General features: G+C 48.0%; 1 protein-coding gene across 4 annotated transcripts in view; it reads right to left on the bottom strand.

Moving 5' to 3' along the window:
- The window catches only part of TRAF3IP2 (TRAF3 interacting protein 2), a 29,453-nt gene extending 19,218 nt beyond the window's left edge, over window positions 1-10,235 (bottom strand). For 3 of the 4 annotated variants that reach the window (XM_082276677.1, XM_082276678.1, XM_082276676.1), the window contains exons 1-3: window positions 9,721-10,235; window positions 1,798-1,882; window positions 800-1,549 (exon numbers count right to left, since the gene is read on the bottom strand). In XM_082276677.1, the coding sequence (XP_082132803.1) occupies window positions 800-1,549; window positions 1,798-1,813 (766 nt within the window). In that variant the 5' untranslated portion in view covers window positions 1,814-1,882; window positions 9,721-10,235. The remainder of the gene's footprint in view (window positions 1-799; window positions 1,550-1,797; window positions 1,883-9,720) is intronic. The other variant, XM_082276679.1, reaches the window with a different exon arrangement.
- Window positions 10,236-15,103: the final 4,868 nt, after the last annotated feature.

Here is a 15,103-nt window from a genome sequence, read left to right as displayed (position 1 = left end):
GGTCTCATGAGCCTAATGTGATATAAATTATATTAAAACAATGATATTGCTGTTGAATGTTCAAAGCTCACTTTGTAACAGATAAAAATCTCAGAGACTGAAAAGGAACACTAATTAATAGCAGGCTGTAAACTGCGCCGTGATCTCCCAGAGCCAAAACGCCCATATTGAGGGAGCCACATCAGTGCTCAGCGACACAATCACCAGCAGCTGAGAGGGCTCCATTTTAAGTAATGAGCTTTCATTTCAGCTGACAACGGAAAAAAAATGAGGATGATGGATGTCACGCTCTTTTCACACAGAAATAAAACACATGGGTGAGTCTGGTCATAGTGCTGGGAGATACTATTTATGGAGATCAAGGGTAACCTCCCATCCTGATCCTGGCAGGAAATTCTCAACTTTGGGGATCCAAGGGGGAGCAAGGAAATCTATGAAAACAACAGGAACTGAGTCGGTATAGGAGGCTGCCGAATGACTGATGCAAGAAGGAAGGAAATGACTAGAATAAGAAATAACAGCAGGGAGAGGCTGTGCATGCTCAGCGTGACCAACAAAGGCTGGTTTCCAGGCAAAATCATTCGCCTGCATTCGATGAGTAACCACAACCTCTTTAACTTAAGAGGTTTTGCAGCAGAGAATTCAGCCACATGACCCAAAAGTCTGAAATTGTAAAATGGGCTGCAGTTAGATGTTTAAAGAGGTTAATAATTGCATGCTGTGCTAGAAACACGTCCTTGATGAAGGATGGCTGAGATACACCCTGAGAACCTCCTGTGGGGTGAGAGGTGCTACTCACATGGGCCCTGTGGGGGCTGCTGTCCCAGGCAGCGGTGCCTGAAGCAGCCGTGGGCTTGCGAAGGGCTGTTGGCATGGGGCAAGTGCTGGCATATAGGGCACTGCTGATGCTCAGGCCCCAAAAACTCTCTGGAGATCAGTGGTCCTGGGAGGTCCTGGGGGTTCAGCACAGACACCAGTGGTAAGGGGGGCTCCAGATGCCTGATGCCCATCACGTCTTGTGACTGGGAATTGTACCCTGTATCTACAGTGCCCAGCTCTGCCAGGAGTCTGTTTCCTGAGGGTTGCTGTGACTGTGAACTCCCCTGGCTGCTCTCCTCCAGTGAGTCCTCAGGAACATCAGACAAGATCTGTTCTGATTTACTGGAGTTGTGCCTGGTGTCAGCTGAAAGCTGTGATCTTGGCTGCATGCCTGGTTTGTCCATAGCTATAGGATGTGTCTTCGAGGGAAATACTCCTGCTATTGATTCACCAGGGGAACAGAAGCGTCCATCTCCATCAGGATCAGTATATTTTGACCACAAGCTGCTGTCTGGCTCCATGGACAGTGCTGAATGATGATGTGCTGGTGCTCTGCAATGGCAAGATGTGCTGGCCTGAGGTGTTCGAGCAACACATGGACTCTGGGCCTCCTCATCCTCCATATCCTCTCCAGAAGGCTGCAAAGCCTTTTCCAAGACATGTTCAGGTAACTGGGACCATGGCATGGATTCATCCACTTCGACTGGTATGCTCCGACCCACAAAAGTGCCTGAAAAATTGAGAGAAGAAACACTGGAGATGGACAGCCACACAGTCAAACGCCTATCATTCGTTATCATTCAGTGACTGTGAGCTGGAATACTGAAGAGCAGTATGTATTCTTTATATTCTTTATACTTTAATGCTTTTTAAAAATATGGCAGAAAACAGCAAGAAAGGTCTGGCTGACTTTTGGCAAAACAGAACGTAGAGGGTTAGCTGGAGTGAAGCTAGTAGAGAGTTACAATTTGGACTAACCTGATACAGAGGCCATTTCCAAATTTTTTTGTTGAACCGGAAGTGAGTCAGCTGCCTTACTGCAAGGCCAGGATTTTTCAGCAAGCTGGAAAACAAGAAAAAGGACTCTTGTGAACATGGTACAATTTCACATGGGCAAAAATCCTAAAATAACTCTATCTCAGATGCTGGAAAAGAAATAGCAGCTAAAGTTTTGGAAATTGTGTTGCGCAAACCAAATGTTTTTTATGGGATTTCTGAAACTTACTGCTCCTGGTGAGACTGGAGGGGGGCAAAAGCAGATGAACTGTCTCTCAGAGGTAATTTTGGCACCTGACAATAGATCAGACTGCTTAGCTCTTTGGTTTGGTTTAGGCATGTCTCGGTTTTTGAGACAAAACTTCAGGAGGGAACATTCAGGAATGAGTGTTCCTCCCCTTTTCCTCTGTCAATGAGACAAATGGGTCACAAGGAGTGAAAGTGGGAAAAAGAAACCAAACTGTTTATTAACACACCAACAAAACAGGGTAGAACAGGGGAAAAAAAACCTTAAAAGAGAGTGGGAACAGACACGTGAGCTTGGACCAGCTGGGGCCACCCTGCAGGCCCGCCCAGGCCACCCCTGCAGGCTCTGCAGACCAGTGAGGAGGGAAGGGAGGCAGTGAGGTAGGGGGAAGGAAAGGGAAAAAAGAGCAAGAAAAAACCCAACAGAACCATTTCCCAGCTATCTGGAACACAAAGGAAACCAAAAAGCAGCACAGCGCTCCTGGCGCACTCCCTCCCGAGCCCTGCCGAGACCCCTGAGCCCTTGGGCTGAAGCGTTCAACTGCCCCCTCAGGTCCATGGCTCCGGCCCCGAACCCCGGGTCCATCGTAAAGGCACAGCATCCTTGGGCATTGAGCGGACAGTTAAGGGATAAAGCAGCTTCATAACATCACCCCAGGACAAGGCATAATCCGGGGAATACAACCACTTGCAATTATTTTACTCCTGACCTTCTAATAACAGCTGATGCATCGAATCTAAACTTTACCACACACCCAGCTGAGTAATTTCAACTCCAAATCTTGTTTCCAAGTGCTTCTGCTTATTTTATCATACCATTTCTTCCAGTCTATTATCGCATGACTGTCATTATTTTAAATTACTGAAAATTAAAAGACAATTTAGAGAGATTAGTTATTGGTTGGATCTTTTTTTCCTCTTTCCTTCAGAACTGACTTGGCCCCAAAACAAAACTATCGCTTCCTTTTGGGACTGCTGTGAGCAAATTTGGTCCGACCAAGTGACTCCTGATGATGGATGCCTCTGCTTCATCCTCAGTCAGGATGATAACAGCAGTGATGGGTGAATGCTGAGCAGGCTTCAGGAAGTGCAGCCATCTTCATCCTCTTACAGGGTGCAGGTCAGCTTCCTCCCAGCAAATTCTCTTACCATGGAGTACAGAAAGATGCACTTGGTGCTCATCATTTCCCCAGCCATTTACCTTCTATCACACTGAAGAAGCTAAAATCCCAAGTAGAGTTATCAGAGGAGAGGGGACTAAGCACTCCATCAATGGGAATGACAACATTTGGCAAAAGAATCTTACATGAAAGCCTGGTAAAGAAAGTCAAAATCACAACATGTTTGAAGAGCTTTTAGTGATCCAAGGGTTTCTCCCAATTTCAGTCACAGTATCTTGAACAAAGAAGTCGAATGGAGAACAAACTTAAATGACCACTCTATAAAAAAAAGAGTTGAACAGGATCACAGAGGTACTAAGAAGTGTCCCAGCCTTTACGCTGGCTCCCACAATGATTCTGTAAAAGCAAACATTGTGCCCCGTATTATGGGGCAAGGTTAAGGCTTCACATTCTTGCTGATCAGATCAAATGACACGTACTTCCCCCTGAAAGTACCTCTGGCACAGAAAATTCTGGGTGTAACATTTGCTGGGAAGTAGGATATAAACTGTGCTTTGCTGCTGGGCTGCAATGTAAACATTCCTCCTCTATGTAACTTAAGCCCCATCTGTGCAGAAGATTTGCCATATATTCATACATACCCCATGTTATATTAAGCACATCCACAGGGAGAGTTATCCTGGGATAATTACAGTGGGATAATTACACTGGTAAATTTTCCCATGTAGGCAACTCCTCAGAGCAGCTATTAGCTGCACCAGCACAGTGCACACGCTCCTGCTTCGACAGCTGCAGCCCCTGCACGAGTGCTGGGTCTGGTGCCAGAGCAGCTCCTGCCCATTCCAGCGCCCAGGCTGGGAAGGCTGACTGTCAGCCCACCACCATCACGTCCCTCCCTGAGCTTTGCACCCCTTTTCCTCTACGGCAGGTCACAAACACAGGCCAAGCCCGCTGCTGAGTCCCAGTTTTCCGACAGGCATAACCATGATGGAAAAGAGAAAACCTCAAGCTCTCAGCACCAGCACAGGACCGTGACAGGGACTTGGTGCTGTGCTGTGGTGGCAAAGTGTCCTTTGCCTTGGACCTTTGGTCAGATGTCAGTTTAAATGATGACTGCCCTGGGATGGTGACTCACCAGGGCACTACAACACAGTCAGATTTACACCAACCAGGCTGTAAAGCTGCTGAGTGGTCCCCTGACAGAGAAGCACCTGTGAAGGAGAGGTGACAAATGCCCAGCAAAGCATCTGTTTTCTGCTTATCTCAACAGCTTTGTAAACCTGACCCTTGGATCAGCTGGCTTTGAAATACCTGCTCAGACATGCTTCAACTTGCAGATATTTCTGTACGTTTGGTTGTAAAGTGAATGACATGCATGCCTGCAGCACAAATCACATTGCAAACTCCTATTTCCCCTCTGAGCATCTCCAGTAAACTGGTTCCTTGTGCAAAATTCACCCTGGTGTTCACAAAGCACAACTCAGCTGTGGACTGAGGTACAGCTCCACCTCTGTAGCCGCACGCACTATCTGATCATCCCTCCCATTTGATACAATCCTCAGCAAACATGCAAACTAGGCTTTCCAGAAACAAATTTGCAATGCCTCATACACTAAGATGCTGTTTTGATGGTCTCTGAAGTAGCTGGGTGAAAATGCTAGAAAACACTTTGAATTCAGATCCTCTGTATTCGATAGGCTTTAGTTTAGCACCGTGACAAGAAGAACAGATTTCTGTGAAGAAACCAAGATCTCAATCTAGAGCTCAATGAAGTAAATGGAAATCTCTCTATTGACTTTCGTAGGTTTTAGATTGGGTGTCAGATGGGATTTAAACGTTACTAAATTCCTTTGGAGGCTACAACCTCTAAAGTTTTTGGTCTTTTTTTTTAGTTCTGTTGCTAACATCTGGCTATCTATGAAACGAACTGTATGAATCTAACGAAAGGGACAACATGGGCAAGAAAAATTCAGGTTTGCTTTCTTGAAGTTTGTTATTTAATGTATTTAGTCTGCCTTTTGGAGAAGGGATATTAAGACTTTATTAAACTGTATTGCAAACCATCAGCTACCAAACTCTTCAAATGTCTTACTTCAGAATATTTTAAAAATGTCTTTCCTATTAGTTTAACCTCTGAATGGATAAACACCTCTTTATCTCCCAAATCAACTTAATATTTAAAAGACAGCCTTATTTCCTTCCTGTGTAACATGAGCTTAAAAAAATTACTCCAAATACCTGAGTGAAATAATTTGGTCAGACAGAAGAGACAACTGATTCCATCACTTATGTTTTTACCTGCAAAAAATTCTATTTTTTTAGATAGGTTTTTGCTTAGACCCTGCTTTGACACCCACGCACAGCCCCTGCTCCCACAGGGTCGAGGTAGGAGGCACCAATGGGATGAGAGCTTTGGCATTAAAAAAATAGGAAATGTGACTTCATCCTCCTCCTCCCTCAGTAGCCCTGGCTGGAGAGAGAAACTGTTACAACAGCAGAGCTCTGTCTGTAGAGATGGCCTCGGGGATAAATTAACCCCAGGACGTGCTGAACACTTTTTGAGCAATGCTGGCAAAGGCATGTGGATGGGAATTCCCAAGAGAAATCCCCACACTGCTGAAAATGTAACAGATGATTCAAAAACATCCTCCTCCAACAGCAGTACTTCAGAGTGTTGTTTCTGCTCAGCTGAAGATCCCTGGCTTTTGGAAAAAGACCCAAAAGACCCCATTATCCCTCTATTTTATGTTGCCTTGTGCAGCTGAGTTTCATTTTGTTTCCTTCCACTTTTCTAGTTAGCTTATCCTGCAAATACAGTTATGCATAGGGCAGAAAAATGACTCTCTTGGTCTCCCATGTTGAAGAACTAGGGTAGAGGAATGCCTCAGCATACTGAAATACCCTCTGAAACCTGTAGCCTGATCCCTTCTCCAGCACAGAGGCTGCTGGAGAGCAGAGATCATGTCCAACCTCATTCAGAAAGACACTGCAACTTCAAGTCAGATCATGATATTGCCAGAAAACATCAAGAATTTAATATCCCCCCTGCACCTCTGACTATTCAGGAGATTACTGATAACCAGCTGGAGCCGTTGCATGTACTTCTGCTTGTAATAAAGTGAAGAGGCCCTTCCTAGAGGGACAGAGCCTGGACTGCTCCCAAAAATGTCAAAGGAACTCCTTAAACCACTCTTTTTCCTTCTTTTCCTTCCTCTCCTTATGCACCCAGTTCTGCAATGTGCATTAATTCAGCAAATAACCTTTGTGGGTGGGTGCTTAGTGATTCGAGCTCCTGAGAAGAACCCCATCCCAGCTCCCTTGTGAGGCTTCCCACAGCTAGAGAGGTTCTTCCTCTGCTTCTCTCAGGGAGACAGGGGAAGCCACCCAGACCTCCTGCTCACACCCAGCAGCTGCTGGCCATGGCCACTCCTGGAAACCTGCAGGGAGAGCATGAATGAAGGAGAGCAAAATTCTTCTGCAGGTCAGTAGAGATGGACCTGAGCACCCAAGTTTGAAGCAATGGTAAAAGTCCCCTAAAAATCCTCCCATGGAGGCAAGGGGACAAGGGGAAGAGTGTTTGGCTTAGCTCATCTGTGCTGTTTTCTTGCAGCTGATTGCAAAATCCATCAGGTATTTATTTCATCTGTTTTCCAGCATGAAGACTTGTCAGGATGTGCTGTCCCAAAACACACACTAACCATCTATCTGCTTTTGATTAGAAACATTCTGTCATGAAGGAACAGAGGAGAGAGAGACTGCAATGAGCATGGTTGTGCTCTCTGCTGCTTCTGGAGAGGGGGAAAATATCTTTGCTCTTTTGATCAAAGTTTTATTTGTCTACCTTGTTAAAACAGAAAACATTAGGATGAGAAAGAAACCTCACCTTCCTTGGTGCACAACACACAAGGACAGGGTTTTTTATTCACCAGTAACAGCATTTCTGAAACGGCACAGGTAGAGATTAAGGCAAAGCTGAGATCACAAGGGGTGAGGATAGACAGGAATTTCTTGATTTCCAATTAATTCCTGAGTCCTTTGGCTGAATCCCTTAAGCTCCCTGGTGCTGCTGATATCCATCTGCAGGATGGGAGTAAGTGGATGCAGAATTTGCAAGCTGCTGTGAGGATGCACACGTTGAGATCCCAAGGAATGCTGTTGCCATGGGGTGAGATGAGTGTAGGTGTGTAAGAGCACTTGCTCTAAGTGCAGCCTTCTCTACAGAAGCACTAGAGGCAACTTTCCTCAAAAAAAACCAGAGAGAAATCCTTACAGGAGGAGCAGGTGTAAATGTGGGAACTGGTTTGGGTCTACAACCTAAATAAGCACTGCCAAGGAAATCCAAGCTTCAGAGTTTCGCAATTCACGATGAACAATTTTGGCTGCTGTCATCACGGATGCTGACCCTCTCCCTTGGGTACCCTCCACAGCAAAGACTAAGGCAACGTGTCACATTCTTAGCCCAGACTTTTATCTCTCTAGGGCAGGTAATGTTTATTTTTATGACTTCTGGAAAAATTAGAAAAGGAATACAAAACCAATGTTCCTCTGACTATATGGTCACTCTCATGTATTTTCTGAAGCCACGGCAGCAAAGGCTACATGTGCCAGGAGAACATACTTCAAATCCTCCCTGCACAGCAAACATCACATTCTCTTTTGCAGCACTAATGCTGCTTCACTGGATGATCCATGGTGCAAAGGCTAGAGCAGACCTGTATTTTTTTCCTTTTTAATGTAGATATTGATATACATGTTAAAGGAATGCTGGGCAATAAGCAGTAAGAAACTAGGAGGGTGACACCCTCAAGCAGGATCCAAACAGGCATCTCAGATACAGGCAGCATTCCCTGCCAGTTTTCTAAACTTTGTGAAATATGAAAATGTCTACAGTTATCTTTGGTATCCTTAAAAATGTGACTGTTTTCCAGAGGCTACTTCCCGCCCATTTCTGGTGCTGGTACAACTCTCACAGGCACTTAAGAACTCCCAGTTTGGGATATCCTGTGGCCCTGGGACATCCAGAACTCCTGTCACAAAACTGGGGCTGGCTCAGTGGGGTGGGATTGGGGGATCACCCTGAGGGGCATCAATTTCCTCAGCCTGCTTTCCTAGAGCTTCATGCCTTACATTGAAGACTCTGATTCCTAATAAGGAAAAAGTCCTGGTATTTCACAGGGCTGTTGTCTCTCCCATCCCTAACCACTCTCCCCGTTCTGCTCTGCAGCGAGAGGGCTGTGGGGTGCGTGGGCGGTGGGAGGCCGTGGGGAAGCCTGCGGGACCTGACGTGTCTCCCTCAGCTGGCGTGAGAACTGCCTCACTTGCAGTCATGAAACGTGCAGAAATGTGTGTATCTTTCAGACATGTACCCTCTGCCAAACTTCAAAAGCCACTGCTGGGGGTGGGGGGCACTGACAGACACGAACACCATAATTGCACATGCCTTGCTTCCTGCCTTAGGAAAACAGAAAAACTCAACTCCACAGGAAAAAAAAAAAAACAAAACAAAAAACCAGCATGCTTCCAGACACTGCCAGCACTCTGCAAGGGCAAGCCTTGCTTCAGAGGCTGACAGCACTGCAGGCAGCAGCACCATCAGCAGCCACCTACCCACCCTGCCCCAGCTGCCTGTGCCCCTCGCATCCCTGTCTCTGGCATCACCCACCATGGGTGGCACAGCAACATCTGGTCATGGTGGGCCACTGGCGTGGCCAGTCCTGGCTGTGAACCCAGCCAGGGCTTGCAGGAAATGGGAATTTCTGGTCTCAGGGTTGCTGGTGGTGGACCAGTAAGCCCAGATGTGCCAATCTCAGTGCCCAGCCAGTGCTAACCCTGCAAAACCTGTATCCTGAAACTGGGTGAAACGGGAGCAGGTTTTATATGGCCGATTTTATCCTAGTCGAAAAGAAATACCACCACCTTGCTCCCACTTGTTTCTATACCAATGTTAGAGAGGATGGTGCAAAAAGGGTCTGTGATCCTGTTTTATTCACTCCTTGCAGCCACCTCTCCCTCACCAGGTCCATGGACCTGTCCTATGCAGCCCCAGGTCGGGAAGGGAAGGGCAAAGGGAAGGGCAAAGGGAAGGGCAAAGGGAAGGGCAAAGGAGAGGGAGGAGAGGGCCATTGGCCAACAAACCACCTTGAGCCTGCAGAGCCGGGCAGGGTGGGAGCGGGATCAGGCCTGGCCGCCAGGCATTGCCAGGAAACTACGTAAATAGGCAGGACAACATTTCGACACCAGGCGTGTCCGTTCCCAGTGTTTGCCCCAAACCCCTCCTGATTTAAAAAAAAAAAAAAAAAAAAAAAAAAAAAGAACAAAACCCAACAAACAAAACAAACTGCAGCGAAATGGCTGAAACATGTTGTAACCATCTGTGAAAGTCGGGCTCTCATGACACGAGAGAGGCGGGAGAAAGCGAGCGAGACAGCAATTTGGGGCGGGGGGGGTGGGGAAGAGAAGCCCCAGCGAGAGCCAGGCGTGGGTCAGCAGCTGACGGCAAACAGGGCCCGAGAGAGGCGGCACCTCTGACACTTCTTACCTTGCGGGCGAGGGAGGTTCGCGCTGGGCTGCCCAGGAAGGCGAGAGGGCTGCGCGCCTCCTGCGCTCCCCGGCGCGCCCGGGGCTCCTTCCTCAGCCGGCCGGGCGGTTTTCCCTCCTTTTACGACAGCCTCCCTGCCTCTCCCAGGTAAGCGGCAGAACTGGCTCAGCAGCAGGAAGTGGAAGAGCATGCACGGCACAGCGCGGCGGCGGGAGAGCCTCTGTGGGGGAGTGACACTTCGAAGCTCCCAGCTCCCTGGCAGTGCCTGCGTGCAGCTCGCTGCCTCTCCCGCGGGAAGCCGGGCTGCCTCTGCGTGAGCGTCGCGGATAAATACCTGTGGGGGAACCCCGGTGTGATTCCTAAACGGTGTGCCTCGTCGGGAAAGTCATCCCTTCCTTTCAGCCCTCGGTCGCGTACTGTCAATGCCAAATGTTAAATCAGCTGTGATTCAGACTACTTAAGACAATCACATGATGCGTGTTAAGAACTATATAAAGAATAATAAAAAGGATTTCACGTCTGGTTCTTTCTTTTAGATTAGACTTCTAGACATTTCCAAGTTTCTACACTCTCAAGGAGCAGAAACTCGCCTTTCCTACAAGCTGAAACTGCTTCTCACAGCTCCTGAAAGCCGAGTAGCTCCTAAGAGCCCCGGTGAGCTGTCCCAGGAAAGCCACTCTGGCCGCCTCATCGGCAGCAGAATGTCCCAGCCCACACCACTGTCCTGACCCCCACTCAGCGCATCTCCCTGCCGAGAAGCTCTTCCTGATTTCCAGCCTCATTTTCTTAGTTTAACCCTAGAAGGAGGTTGACTTAGCTGCAACCTGGGCACGGCTCCTCATCCTCCAAGTGGCCATGGGCGGCCACCACATGCTGCCTCAATGCGCACACGGGGACATCTGAACAATCCCCCAAGCTCCTCGCTCTGGCAGTGCCACCGCCGCTCTTTCCTGTGCCCTTCCTGTGACACTGGGGGCGGAGGAAAGAGACACAGGCCCGGCATTCCTTCTCCCCGGAAGGGCTTTCTCTGGATGCCCACCACTCTGACAGTTCCTCTTTCTCGTCCAAAGGCAAAGCGGTGACCCAGGCTTTCTTTTCATCAGGGAATGACCAGGGAATTTTTGGAGGGAAAACTCAAGCAGCCGGGAGCAGCATGTGCCCCCAACCGAGCACTAAATGTGATTGTACTGATGGCAGTGCAGTGATGCCCTGCAGCCTGCGCTTACCTTCCCCCTTGAGAAACCCCACATCAGCCTGGCCCTGCGACTGGCCATCCTGATCCCCTCCTTCCCCGCTTCCTCCCTCCTGTGCCAAGGCACAGGCCAGCAGGACACCAGGGCTCTCTTTTGGAACATCCTGAAGTTGTCCTTGACTGCTGCCAGACTTCCTGGGCAGCCCCTGCTGGTTCTAGCCAGACCCAGATGTGATGAGCACTGGATGCTTGCAGCTGGAGTGGCTGCATTATAATCACAGTCGTTTGAGTCATCTGAAAGTTTAATCCCTCTGGCTTGGCCTCTGCTGCCCAGCTGTCTTGCACCATGAACACCCTGACAGCCGGCATTTTCATCGAGGCTGCCTGAGCCTCGAGATGCACCACACTGGGCTTTGGTGGCTGCCTCTCCTGCCACTCTTCCCACCGGCCTCCAGCTCGGGAGCACTGATGGCTCCACTGCCGCCTACATGCCACAGTGGGTGAAGGTGGCAAGGGGCCCATGCCGACACAGGAGCCAAAATCAGGACCTGGTACACAGAATGGGAGCAGGGAGGGAGAGTTGCTCTGCCTGACCTTCCTGGGACTTATGTGAGGGATGTATGTAGTGTTTGCTGTGCGTTGATCAGCACCTCAAGGAATGCAGGCAGCATGGGGACTTGGTAGGCAGAGTGTCCTATGGGAACTTCTGGGGTTTCTTTGTAAAAGGCTCTGCTATGGAGCCATCAAGCACCTCCCTTCACACAGTGGATGGCCTCCCTCACCAACAGTGAGGCTATGGACAGTCCTCTCTTCTCCTCTGGTCAAACCTTGGACACTGGTCTGTAACATCCAGCAAACAACAGTGTCCACCTGCCACCCCTGTAGGCAGCTGCCAGTTGGCCAGGGGAGGAAGGTTCTGGCTGTGAGATCTGTCCCTTGTGAGAGCGCTTTCAGGTCCAGAAATGTACAGACCTAATGGTGTCTGCAGATGCAGCCAAAGAACCAGTCTCTGTCCCTTCTTTAACTTGCCAAGCCCCAGAAAACAGCAGATATTTGGAGCAGTTTCCTGTCACTTGAGCTTTATGTACTTTATTAACAGCTTGACAAAGAGAGGAAAAATAGCTTGAAAGTCACACTCTGCTGACTCTGTTAACAGCACTATCTGCTGAGTGGGTTTCAAAGGTCCAGCCCAAAACTAAGTACCCTCCCACAAAGCTGTAGAAACTGCTGTCAATTAACTCATTTTTGGATTAGGAAACTTGGACAACAGATACCCAAGTTTATTTCAGCATTTCAGAAACCTCCCTCATCCCCAAAACTGTAGCCATCCTAATTGCTTTCTGAAGGGCTCTTTTGTATTTTTGAAGTCGTCCTACTGGCTTCACTGTAAGCCAGATCAAACTCTGAACTCTCTAAAGTTAGTATCTCATCTGTACATTATTTACAAGCAGAATGTGATGAGTCATATTGGGCCTGTCATAAAAAGTACAGATCCAAGTGCAGGATGGTTTTCATTGGCAAGGCAAATAACACGGATTTTTTTTTTTTTTTTTTAATGGTTCCTAATCCTGCAGGAATTGTAATACCTTCTTTCATTAGGAAGAAAGTGTTGGTGTTGAGTGCCCCTTCTCACATTTCCTACCACGTCTCTATATTTGGAAAAATAAATCATGAATGTTTTTGCTTCCAAGTGATTAACTGTTTAAATAAAGCGCTGTCATGTTGCTCCTAACGTTGGTGCTGTGAATTAACCTAGAGACATTGCAGTGAGCCTTTAACCCCCTCTGCCTCAGCATAACATGCATGATGGTCTCACTCTGGTTCTCTGCATGTGGCTTGCCCCTTGCTGCTTTTGCACTGTGAGGAAAAACTGGGGCTTTCTTCCACGTCTTGCTGTTTACATTGCTAGGCACATGCCTGCAGAAATATTTTCCATGTACTTTATTTTAAGGCTCTTGCTTTGGCATTTTTCAGTCACACCGTGGAGAGACACCTGAAAGGAAAGCAAACAGTACCTGGATGTTAGCTTGTGCAATGCTTCTAATTAAACCCTGCATAATGACAAAAACCCCTCCTGCCATTTGTTAAGGTTTTCCCCACAGCATCATGCATCCTCTTAATTAAGAGCAGAAGCTAAGTAATACCTATTTTATTCCCTCATGCATCCAATTAGTCACCCATTGATTATTACCCACTCAACATTTGACAATTAACAGAGCCCCCATTCTCCGCAGGACAGGGATGTGTAGTCCTTCAGAAATGACACGTCCAGAATAACGTGAGGGGAGCTGCGTGGATGAGTAATGGGGCAAGAGGTGGGGGAGAGGGGAAGAAAAAGCCACCCGAGTGGAACAAAAGACATGTACCATATGTAAATGTTCAATATGTGGTATGTGTTTTATACACTGGATGTATATGAGGTCATAGACAAAGCTCAGCTGGCGGCTGCACTGCTTTTGGGAGGCATGGGAATTTGAGGGAACACTTGAGCTCTAGTGTGATCAAACGTACCTAGTCCTCTCTCTTTAAGACACAAAGCTGTTCCCCATGTGGCTTGTTGCCTTTGCTTTTTTAGGAGGGCAGGAATTAGCATCTGCTTCTCCATTGTCACTGGGACTACGGGCTGTACCAACACAGCCCTAGCCAAGTCAACAAAAGACCCGTCAGCAGCTCCATGCAGTCGTGTCTGAGCTGCTGCCAACAGAGCACGGCAGCTCTGGGTGTCCAAGGGGCCTCCAGGGAAGCTGCAGGCCCCTTCTGCATTGCCACTCTTTCCTGGAAGACTGTCCCAGGAGCAGAGATGGCCCTGGCCCTGTGTAGTGCCACGAGGGGTGTGCTGGGACCACCACACCAGGCACCCTTCCTATATGAGTAGCATCTTCTAGCTGGGGAAATCCAGCAGCCTGTAGGATGGAGAGGCAGCCCAGAGCCTGAACTGCAGCAGTGAATAAAGCACCAGGGATGCCAGGGCTCACGGACAGGCCTCTGGCATCAGGCTGAGCCCCAACAGTCACAAAGCATCCCTGCATTCTTTTTTTCTTTTTCCAGATTAGAATTCATCCATTATAGGGCTCAGGAAGCTTGTGTGAAGCTGTGACAATAGGTAGCTGAGCAAACTTCACAAGGCTCTGGGTGCAGGAGCTCAGCAACAAATGCTGATGTACAAAAAAGCAAACCAGAGCCCCTGGCAAGCTCTAGCCTGACTATAGAGGAAGGAGGATAATCTCATTTCTTTGCTCTTTGCCCTTTTAGCTATTCACAGAGCTTAATGCTGAGTTATTCCCAACAATGAGCCAAACAATCAAACTTCCATCTGGCCTGGTCAGGCAGAACCAACACTTGCCCTGCAGTCACAGGCCGCACCAATCCTGTGGTTTGTTTCCCCATCTTGAACAAGCACTATTTTCCTCTATGCTGTAACGGAGAAGATATTTACATTTGGGAGCAGAAACTGCAGTTCATGCTCCTCAGCCTGCTCTAATCTCATCACCCAAATCCCTGGGCACAAGGGAGCACAGGCACTGTAAACACAGCTGCTGCTGCAACCTTTGGCTCTGCCTCTCCACGACACGATGCAGTGCCTACCAGCTAATGACCTGGCTTTCCTGGGAGGGCACTTCTCTCAGCACTCCTGCACACTCCCGCCGCAGGCTCCAAACTGCGGCCATGCCCTTGGGAGAAATGTTTTCTCTCCCTGACTTTAAAATCAACTGCAGGTCGCTCTTTGCAGTAGCCAGAGACCCATGGCATCTCTGGGCTGTAGCAGCAGTGCCTGCTGCTACCACCTCTCCTGGTCTGGGAATAGGGATTGTAACAGATCCTGTAGTGGAACCAGCAGGGGAAAAAAAAAGGAAAACGAAGAAGAAGAAAAAAGAACAGCTCTTTTGTTGTTAACATTTTGTCCTCTAATCTACTCATGTCCCAGTTTTATATTTTTGTTAAAGCATTCAGCTACAGGGGAGGAATACAAGGACATGGACTGATGTTTGTGTAGATGTTTTTATGTGTGAATTTCCTTTTGAGTTACAGATAAATGTACACACACATACACGTAAGAATAGGCTCTGTATTAAAAGTCAACAGAAAATATCTCACAAACTTAAAGGGAAGCCAGTATTTCCTCTCTAACATTCAAAATTAACCTCAGCAACCTGGTTTTAGCCTCAGCAGTTCTCCTGAGAAATTTAGAAA

This window comes from Coloeus monedula, assembly GCF_965178545.1.
Source record: "Coloeus monedula genome assembly, chromosome: 2".
Classification (NCBI taxonomy): Eukaryota; Metazoa; Chordata; class Aves; order Passeriformes; family Corvidae; genus Coloeus; species Coloeus monedula.
The sequence above is the reverse complement of the archived record's forward strand: the minus strand, read 5'-3'. Positions and strand labels throughout refer to the sequence as shown.